The sequence below is a fragment of the Megalops cyprinoides genome, chromosome 6 (assembly GCF_013368585.1).
Source record: "Megalops cyprinoides isolate fMegCyp1 chromosome 6, fMegCyp1.pri, whole genome shotgun sequence".
NCBI lineage: Eukaryota > Metazoa > Chordata > Actinopteri > Elopiformes > Megalopidae > Megalops > Megalops cyprinoides.
Window position 1 is genome coordinate 26,130,630 of NC_050588.1, and position 10,624 is coordinate 26,141,253.

The following is a 10,624-nucleotide window of genomic DNA, read 5'->3' on the forward strand; positions in this document are numbered from 1 at the left end:
ACACATAGGTAAAACATCCACAGTATATCTCTATCTAACTCTAACAACTTTTAGATTGTGTATTAAATTGAGATGTTTGATGTCCGTTTTAATTCAGATGGCTGTCAAACAATGTGTATACCTAGCTATCTATGCTCTATTAATATAATACCCCCTGGTATCATATACATAGAGAGAAAGACTCCCTGGTACACCAACAGGCAGTCTTATGTGTTAGATTCATTCTGTCAAATTAACTGTGAAGTCCAAAAGACTATGGAATTGAAAAAATGCTGAACTGCCCAAGTCATATCGGATTTCTTTGGACTACCAAATGAAAGTCCAGCTTTTCTCTGCACTGTGCTGCTGACAGAGGCTTGATTGTGCCCCCTGACATGCTGACAGAGCGCAATGATAGTGTGAGTTGGCAACCACTTCCGGCTCACCTTGTCTGGGGCGATGGTCAGCTGTCTCAAAGGCAGCTTAGCTCCTCTTTCTTTGTTTTGCTTTGTCATTCCTTAGCCTGAAGCGCTTCCCTGTGGGCACTCTAAGACAGAGAGATGTCTGTGTCAGGCGGGAGGTATGGTAGCCCTAGAGCAACACTCATCTTCCCCTCTCTATTGCCCTCTGCTGGTCATGCTCAGTGTGTGAGTTTGTACTTTCATCTTGGTTAGTTCAAGAGGGACACACATCTTTTTGGCTACTCTAAAGAGATGGATTATATCTCCTACACAATTGAGCATAGAGAGCTAAGTCTGGCTGAATCCATTTTTGTCGCTTTGTTATCTTGCCATCAAACTTCAACAAGGTACTCAACTCAGAGTTTCATCTGTTTGAAGTAAAACAAGTCAAAGTCAAAGAACATGGGAAACAGAGGGACTGTTACATATACTGCACACATAAGCAAAATGCAACTACAGTTTATGGCTTAGCTTAGGAAATTTTGTTTTCATTTCCTATTTTTTGACGTAGGCAGCCTGGCTTAACACAAGAAGTTTGGAAATACATTGTTAATGCAAGAGTTTCAAGTCAGTGAGTTTCATAGGAAGAAACAAGTTACAGTCATGTGTAATATGCATGATTTTCATCAGTAGTGTCATAAGTCTATCAGCTTTTCACATCTTACACAGTTTTTCTTACACATGCTAGTTTTAATAGCATTTGACTTATGTTTAATTAAGCTGAGTAATTGAATTGTGCATCAGTTCACATCCCCTAATTTTCATTAGGTTTAAGAAAGTTCTGACTGAAATCAGACTCATGAAATTATATATTTGAATTTACGAACAGCAGAGTTCTCCCAGAATCTGTGTTAAGACCTCAGCTTTTTCTTATATATAAAAAGCTATAAGACGTGAGCAAAAGAGTTCTTAAAAGTTAAAATTTTGTATGTGCAATGTTGTATAGGCTATTTTCATCATACCTTTAGAATCGTCAGTTATACACAATACACATATGTTCAGTCCTTGTACTGCCCCAGAGGGCAGATGTGATGCTGCATGAGATTGTGCTTGATTCTTGATTCTGTTCTTCAGTATCTATTCTAGCTGTAGAGTTCGATGTCCGTGCTCAGTCTAAGCCTCAAATGGAAGACCTACCATATAATCCTATGGCTGATGTTTGGCTTCAAAGACAGCTGTTGACAAGTCTCTGTCTCAGTCTGTGAGGCAGAATTCACTCTACCATTAAATGTCGCTTTCAAATCCCTTTTTTAGTTTCACTGCTTTATTTCCTCAGTCCCACTTTATTAATTCACATCCAAGCACTCCATCAAATTTATTGAACATGAAATATGATCATGTGTGACCTTTATGAAAAAATGTTGTCCAATAAAAAATATGATTATTATTTTGATATTGGATGTCAGGAATCATATCTATGTCAAGGCTGAGTTCATGAGGTCAGAGTACTGCCTTTCCTGCAGTGTGGTTAATCAGACAAATATGCCCTCTGTCATTGCACTTTGTATAATTACATTAGCACTGAATAGGACTGTGTACTCTACATGCAGTGCATTACACCATCCCCCACATTTAATAAAATATTCTTCATCCATGCATAAGATGTCATGACAAATAATATCTGCCGTGTCAGCCACAGCGTAATGAATGAGACCGGGAGGGAATGGAGGAGGTGGGCTCGTAGCTGCACCATCCATCTGAGTGTTCGTTTAATGTATGCACTAGCCTACTCTTTTGCACATACATATACTCCACTGATAATCGATATCCGTAACATCCTGCAGGGCAAGGCAACAGTTTCCCTGACGTCCCCCATGAAACCCTGAGGGGGTACACATTATTCATATCAGGTCCAAGTCTGTGTGCATGTATGGATCATGGGGGGGGAGGGTATCTTTACTTCCTCATGCCACAGAAGGCTTAAACACGTGACCTTTGCAAATGTGCATCCTACAGCAGTATAACAAGGTTTCATACCACTATGCCAAGGAACTTTGTTCCACTGAGCTTCAGTGACCTGGTGTCAATATACTAGTGAGACTCACGAGAATAGCATGCAATACCACGATCTGTTCACCTAACGGAAAAGACCTTGTCCTGATGAATGTCAAAGTGTGCTTAAAGGTTAGCATGATAATCTAAATCTAAATTAGTTAGCAAGTGCATCAATTTCACCGAAATCCAACATTAAAAACAATAAAAGTGACCTAGTGCAATGAGTAAGTGCATATAAGCGTGTCTGTGTTGTCAAATGGAGTCGTGCTTTTCTTTAGGTTTTTGGAAGTTCATGCAGAACAGGGTAATGCTGCTACTGAGACATCAGCTTATTTGTAATTACTGAGACTGTCATCTACACAGTAGCCTTCAAATTGCATCTTCCAAAAAAAGGTTGGAAGTCAATCCAAAAACTACCATCCACCTACCGTCAATGCCAAATCTAGCACTATTAACTTTAGTTGAATGTTTTTGAATATAAGGCAGTATTTGGATTAGAAAATCTGAAAGCAACTTCAACCACTAACCACAGAATTATATTTCTTATTTATGTACCGTACAAATAACAACTGTCAGTCCATATTCCACAAAATGTCCTGTTTCGTATTGTTTAAACTGCAAGACAACCCTAACTAAACCAACAGTCCTATGTAATCTTAAAATCTTTTTAAAAGGTAGCAAAAAATGTGATTTCCAATCTCTCATGGTGACAGCCATGTTTCATAAAACTCAAAGAGTCTCTTGCTTCTTTGATGTCACTCAAGGCATATACCCAGGAAGTGTTGTGAGCTGTGTTATGTGTTATTTCCCAATGTGCTGCTATAACTTAGTTCACAATGTTTCAAATATTAGTCATACATTGCAAATATTTTATTAAAGTGTATCTCCATTTGGAATATGTCCAACAAACTATTACTAGTTCAGACCTGTGGCAAACAATCTATTATAGTAATGCCCTTTTTATATTAGGGTATTCAGAGATAATTCTGAATTATGTAGGTGTGCTTAAAAATTTTAAATTGAATACTCATTTTATGATTATTAAAGTTATATTTTTTGAAGGTAGTATCTGTACACAAGTTATGGTTTGTGTGGTGACTTTTGGACATAGCTGGTCAGGAATGTGCAAATAATGGTAAAGGTTGTACAATGTTTATATTATTATTATTATTATTATTATTATTACAGCTCCCAGTTATTTGAATTCCATTATAGTCATAGATAGTCCAAAACATTGTAAAAAAAAAATCTTCTTCCTAGTAAAGTTTCCCAGAAAGGATTCTGATCAGATTGAATTTGAGTTCACAGCTCTGTTCAAGCTGGAACCTGATTACATCAATGAAAACAAAAGGGTGATCATAATGGAATGTGGTTCCAGGGCAGGGCTTTGTAACCAGAGCAGACTGATGTCTGAATGAATCCAATCCAAGGTTACAGAGACTGTGGATAGACAGGCTTGTTTTGGTTTGTGCTACTGCGTCTATGATGCAAGAGAGCAAGGGATTGGAGGCTGAGCAGTAACAGTTAATTACTACCTCTTCCTGGTCTAGGACAGTGAATTAAAAGCCATGTGCCTTGCTTCCCTTTTCACTCCGTCCTTCAGCGAGCCAGGGTGCTACTCCACCGAACACACGGGACCAGATTTCACAGGACTCAACCACTCGAGGTAACCATGGAGACATTCATGCCTACAGAGACACCTGTTCATGTCAACTACTGTAGCACCTAGATGCAGGTGAAATAGGAGGGCAAATACATTGTTCTCGCACTGGTTATTTGCACTGGCAGGTACTATTTCTGATTATATATGTCCATACTGTGGTTATTGCATAAACAACGTCATGGATGTGCATGATAGTGATTCAATGAGCTGTGGTTTAGTTTGCTGTGAGCTGTTAAACACTGTACCTGAACCTCAACTCAGTTTGCTGTCAAATGCCACAGTAAACAGGCTGGTTGGACATAACAGAATTAAGCCTGTTAAGTCATATGGTGTGCAGTATGGAGTCTCTGTCTGAGGAAGGAAGTTTTCCAGTGTAAATCGAGGGCTGGCACTATGAAACATGTAAGGAGTGGTGTAACTTGACAGCTTCCTCATGTGTTCTTTCTGTTATTGTGAAATGTGGCAAAACAGACAGTTGACATTCAATACAAAAATAGGCTACAGCTACCCACAGAGAGCTCCTTCACAAGTGAATTGGATCACATTTCTGCCATTTTGGTGGGTCATCTTTGTCTCCTCTTTTCTACCATTTTTTTTACTTTCAGTTCTAATTCAATTTATTACTAACCCCAGCTCCAGCATTAACGTTGCCTGGGTCATGTGGCTTCTTCATCATTGCGGGGAGACACACAGCCCTTTCAGAGCCTGAAACTGAATTAAGTCTGGACTGTGTTTCTCTAGGTGTCCTGCCTCCTGGATCTCTTCATTTGTAGATATAGGCAATGGTGTTCAAAGCACTGAATCTTACATCACCAAATTGGAAAGAAGCCACTTACACAGTTGCACACATGAAACAAAATACCTAAATTCTGCACAATTATGTTTTATAGAAGAAATGTATAGACAGCTAATTTTGTAAAATCTATCAACAATTATATTGTTTTAGTGTTATGAACAAAGTATGCAAAACAGGATATAACTGGACTATCAATCAGAATATACACTAGTAAAAATTTAAATAGCAGAACAAGCAGTTCAAGTGTCCAAAAAGTCCAAGTGATTCCATCATTATTGCTCATTTAATGAGACATTAGTGAAGCACAAATTTAAGACTGAAACTACAGAGACAATTTGAAATGAATGCCACTCTCACTGGTTGACTGCAGGCAGATGCTGTGTAGAAAAAATGAGGGAAGTTAAATTTGATTTGGTCCATAGTGAGGCTTTTCAATTACAATTTGTGTCCTTTGTATAACTAAATGGAGAATTGCACAGCAGGAGATTTTGTGTGCTCTGTCCCCAAAATGAAAGCAGGAGTGAAAATCATTTCATTGAAATTTTAGGAAGCTATACCAAAAATAGGAAGTCTTGGTACAATGGAAGACATGTTACATTTAACTTGCCATTGAAAGCAAAGGTGATTTAATCATTCAATCAAAGATGATTTGATTGTTCAACAGAAACTATACATTGTTTTTTCAAAACCTTTAGTTCATGGGAAAATGTTCATGGCCATGCTGTGCTGCTACTTCAGTCGTGAGCATAAATCCCTGTTTCTCACTTACCAAATGACTTTCGTTCAACATCCACAGGTAGCTGTGGACATAATGTCCCCGTGGTTTCTGCTGGCTCTGGTGGCTCTCGTCCCCCTGTCTCAGAGCACCAACCCTGGCGTCAAGGTCAAACTCACACAGAGAGGGCTGGAGTATGGTAGGTCTAATGCCTGTAGTATAGATCAAGAAGGTCTGTGGTATGTGGTAGAAAGTATTAGCAAGATCTGGAGTGTGGTACTTTAGAATAACAGGAAAACTGTCTGGAGTGTGGTGCTGTAGAATGTGGGAGGAATCTGGGCTATGGTACAGTGGAAGAACAACAGAAGGGACTGCAGGTTTTGAGAAAAGTTTGCATGGTAACTTCACCAATCTTAGATGACAGTAGCATTACAACCAGCATTACTTCATTGTAAGCCTTACAAAGCCTCACCAGACTTCAGAAATGTTAAGTATAACAAATAATAGAACTTACTCAGGGCATTTACACTGTACTTTATAAAGTGTAGAAAATGTGCACGTGCTCCAGTCAATACCCTCACTGACACAAACAAGTGGGCACAATAATAAATCTCAGAAAAAGGGTCACTTGGGGTCACCAGCTTCATGAACGCACTTGGCTATTCTCTCCGCAGGTCGACAGATCGGGATGGCATCTCTGCAGCGCAAACTTAAGTCCATCAAGGTCCCTGACCTGTCGGGCACAGAGAAGGTGGCTCCCATTGGAAAAGTCAAATACAGCCTGACTGGGTGAGAAAGTGTAACCCACAATGCCAACATCCTTTCACTTAGATCTGCTTTACCTCCCAGATCATCTGCTTACACTATGGGCATTTCTGGGCAGTTTACTATCTCGTTACATAATTGACAGGCTGCTGTCTTATATGGTATGTCATATATCATCATGCTTGTTGCTTTAAGGCTGAAGGAATTAAAAACATATTGTTATAAGTCGTAGTAGAAATATTACTGGCACAGTTACTGTTGCTTGTAGTGGTGTCCTTTTGGCTTTTGGTTAGCTGCTCACTCTCAAATCCTCCTCTTACTGTTATGATATGCAAGTTGCCTGGTTAACATCTCCTATAGGATGCAGATCGTGAACCTTGGCCTACCGAAGTCTGCCATTGGGCTGGTGCCAGGCACAGGGATCAGTCTGTCCGTCGGGAATGCCTTCATCAGCCTGCGTGGTAACTGGAGGGTCAGATATCTCAGGTTCATGTGAGTGTCATTCACGCACAGCAATGATGGGCCTCTTCCACACTGGTCCATATCAAGCAGGAGAGATCTATATGACCTGCTGAGAGAGCCCCCTGCTAAGAGTGCTTGAATCACTGACGTGTATGACTTCCTTCCTTCCTCCTCCTCCTCAACAAACAGAAAGGACAGCGGCACCTTCGACTTGGCAGTGAGCGGCCTGACCATCAGCGCAGGTATCAGCCTGAAGAGCGACGAGACGGGTCACCCTGCCGTTAGCTGCGCCAGTTGTGCCGCTACCGTTGGCAGCGCTAACATCAAGTTCCACGGCGGGGCCAGGTACTGATTAACGGAAAACTCTCCTGGGACTCATGGAAGTGGTGTGTCAAAACAACTTCCCCCTTTGTACTCATTAGTTTGGTTTCCATGTTGAGACATCACTATCTTACAAATGCCTGACAAGGAAATGAAAAACATGATACGGTAAATGGCAAACCGCAGAGAAAGGAATGTTTCCGCATTCATTTGTTTGTTCCCATTCTCCAGCTGGCTGTACAACCTTTTCAGCTCCTTCATTGACAAGGCCTTGCGCAGTGCACTACAGAAGCAGGTGAGTGCAAGCACTGGCCGGCTGTCACAAACACCACAGTCCAAGGGAACAAAACCAGAGGGGTTATTTAGATTCACAGAGCCACTAATGTTCTGAGAGCTGTTACTGCAAACTCAATCTCCAGCTGAGTTGAGAGTCACTGAAGGTCATTTTCTGGGCACAGTTCCCTGAGTGACGATCAGCCCTGTCATGACAATCTGCTGCTCATCGTTTCAGATCTGCCCCTTGGTGTCTGACGCAATATCGGAGATGAACCCCCACCTGAAAACTCTAAATGGTACAAGCCACAGCATTGCTTGCCACAGCGCCATCAACTCAACTGATTAGAGCATGTTTGTACTCAAAAGAAACCAGAATAAATCAGACCTGATTTTTATGTGGTATTAAAATTCTATCATCCATTGGCTTCTGCACTGAAAAACTGAAACATGATGTAATAAGTAGGCAACAAAAATGCATAATTTAATATCTGTGCAGTAAGCACTTTGCACAGAAAAAGTTTCTTAACTATATTTTATCTTGCATATTAATTAAGTGTTTGCTTGGCCTACTGAAGAACATTGAGAGTTTGTCACACTTTGTATTTTTCACTATCCTCCAGTGCTTGCCAAAGTAGACCAGTATGCAGAAATTGAATATTCAATGGTAACATCCCCCGCCATCTCAAAAGCTTCCATTGACTTCAGCTTAAAGGTAAGCCACTGTCTTCTAGCAACAACTACATCACACCATCTGCATGCATAATTTTCGAACTTAATATTAACACTACTACTCCTAATTTTTTTAGTCTTACAGTACTTCATGGCTTTTTAAAAGCCTCATCTCATTTTATTACTATACAAAAATGCATGGAATTGTATGATTTATTATAGAAAATGTGTTTTGGTGAATCTTTAACAACACTCCAGTAATCTGGCCACATGTATGTGGGATCGCAGATCTGTGACCATTTTTGACTCTTCACAGGGAGAGTTCTATAACATTGGTAAGCACCAGGAGCCTCCATTTTCTGCTGCACCATTCTCACTGCCTGCCCAGTCCACCAACATGATGTACATTGGAGTGTCTTCCTTCACCACCAACTCGGCGGGCTTTGTCTACAACAATGCTGGTGCCCTCAGCCTCTACATCACAGACGACATGGTGAGTGGTGTTAGGCTAGTCCAAGCACCAGTCTTCAGATGCTACTTCATCAAAGTCTCGGCTGCTAAGCTATGCACAATGGTCTGTTTCTCCTCCCTCAGATCCCCGCAAGTTCGCCCATCCGACTGAATACCAGGACCTTTGGAGCTTTCATTCCCCAGGTGAGGGGATCACCGCTTCACTCTCGTTCATTATTCTTTGCAGTTAGATCTATATCTTTCTACATCCACAGACCTCAAGGGTATATGCAAGTGCCCACAAGCTGAGAAATTCACAAACTCTGCTTGTTGCAGATTGCGAAGCGCTTTCCAGGCCTGATGATGAAGCTGCTGGTGAAAACATCAAACGCGCCCAACATCACCTTCGAGCCCAACAACGTCACCCTGCAGGCCACCGGCACCGTTACCGCGTATGCCATCCAGCCCAACAGCACACTGGAGCCCCTTTTTATTCTCAACATGGTCAGTCTGGAGTGGAAGGTGACACAGCAGCCTATATAGCCAGCCTGGTTAGGAGGCTGAATGACTCATGCAGCACTCTGCCCTCTGCAGGACGCCAGTGTCAGCGCTCGTGTCTATGTCACGGGAGTGAAACTGGCAGGAGCAGTGGCCCTGAACAGGTGACAGCTTCTGAGTCTGTTAAGGAGGGGGAGGAGAGACCAGTAGGATGTATAGTTCTTGTGACACCTCAAAGCATATAGGGAGAATAGAGGTAAACATATGTACTAAACTAAAAATACTCCCTGCTTTCAACAGAATTGATATGACCCTGGGAACTAGCTACGTGGGACCATTTCAAGTAAGACTCATCATTCCTCCAGAGAATTGTAAAACACTGCAGAGTTTCAAATCTCTGCATCTTTTCAATCTCATCTAAAAATCACAATGGGAGAACCACAGTAATTCTGTAATGTGTCAATTCCAGGTGAAATCCCTTGACAATATCCTCCTAATGGTTCTGAAAGTGGCTGTTATCCCCAAGGTTAATGGTAAGAGCAGGAGACTTGTCTGTCAATTTCATCACTCTTTAGTGGTGGGCAGAGAGGCAGTGGGGGGGTTAGGAGAAAAAAAAAAAGATTCAATCCAAAAGCAAATTTAAACACAATTCAAATCTGAACAATAAAACGACATACACAACTGACAACAGACCTACGAGGACAGGGAGCATCTCATTATGGAAACTGTACTGCTGGCCCAACAGTGATTGTAACTCCCTGTGAGGCAGCATCCTCTTCCTGTGTATACCTTTCCATGGGTATATGTTCTTCCATGCAAGTCGCTGCTGTGAGCGTTAAAGAAGAACTTCTTTCCCCGCAGCTCGTCTGCAGCAGGGCTACCCTCTCCCAGCCATCGGCAAAATGAACCTAATCAACACCCAGCTACTGGTCCAGAAGGTAAGGTCTAGACCGTGTTTCTAAGAATGAACACACAAGGGTGCCTTCTCTGCTTCAAACTGCAGCTTCTTTATAAGGTCAAGGCATTCAGTTTAGTGTGCACACACACACACACACGCACACATACTGTAGGCACACACACGGCGCCTCTCACTAAAACACAGGTTTCACTGGTTATCCAAGTCTGTGATAAAACAGGCATGGTTGGTGAATGTCATGGATTTCCTTGAACCTTGTCTTTTTTTCTCCATCAGGACTACATGCTGATTGGAACTGACGTTCATTTTACAGAGTGAGCACCATGTGATGTCACCACACTCTCCCTTGACCAAAAATAACCCATTACTGCTTTAATGATAACTGCTGAGACATACACTTACTCCGTTACTGTGAGGAAGTGATTTTCTAGAGCAGATGATAAAATGATACATAAATTGCTTATTGTACTGGACTATACTGAAATTTGATTAGCACTGAGTACAATTGTATGAATAAAATCCCAAATAAAAACATCAGATTTTTTCCATGTTGGTACATGGTCCATGTTTTCTACATAATTTTTCAAATGTCTGTAAATTTATGATGCATATTATAAGTTGAGAAAATAATTAGAGGCAAACCTGACCAAACTGTTCA

At 41.2% G+C, this 10,624-nt stretch overlaps 1 protein-coding gene across 1 annotated transcript; it reads left to right on the plus strand.

The window, feature by feature from the left end:
- Positions 1-3,949: 3,949 nt before the first annotated feature.
- Positions 3,950-10,493, plus strand: LOC118779336 (bactericidal permeability-increasing protein-like). The gene is made up of 16 exons (XM_036531388.1): positions 3,950-4,101; positions 5,691-5,808; positions 6,284-6,398; positions 6,735-6,866; positions 7,026-7,181; positions 7,389-7,452; positions 7,669-7,729; positions 8,054-8,145; positions 8,419-8,595; positions 8,697-8,756; positions 8,889-9,056; positions 9,147-9,214; positions 9,351-9,393; positions 9,520-9,583; positions 9,912-9,988; positions 10,243-10,493. The coding sequence occupies exons 2-16, from the start codon at positions 5,706-5,708 to the stop codon at positions 10,282-10,284; spliced, it is 1,422 nt and encodes a 473-aa protein (XP_036387281.1). The 5' UTR covers positions 3,950-4,101; positions 5,691-5,705; the 3' UTR covers positions 10,285-10,493.
- Positions 10,494-10,624: the final 131 nt, after the last annotated feature.

Bases quoted from the DNA above. Each gene is read 5' to 3' on its own strand.
- LOC118779336 (XM_036531388.1), top strand. From the start codon at position 5,706: ATGTCCCCGTGGTTTCTGCTGGCTCTGGTGGCTCTCGTCCCCCTGTCT. The intron at 6,399-6,734 runs GTGAGAAAGTGT...CATCTCCTATAG, and splicing joins GTCAAATACAGCCTGACTGG to GATGCAGATCGTGAACCTTG. The intron at 8,596-8,696 runs GTGAGTGGTGTT...CTCCTCCCTCAG, and splicing joins TCTACATCACAGACGACATG to ATCCCCGCAAGTTCGCCCAT.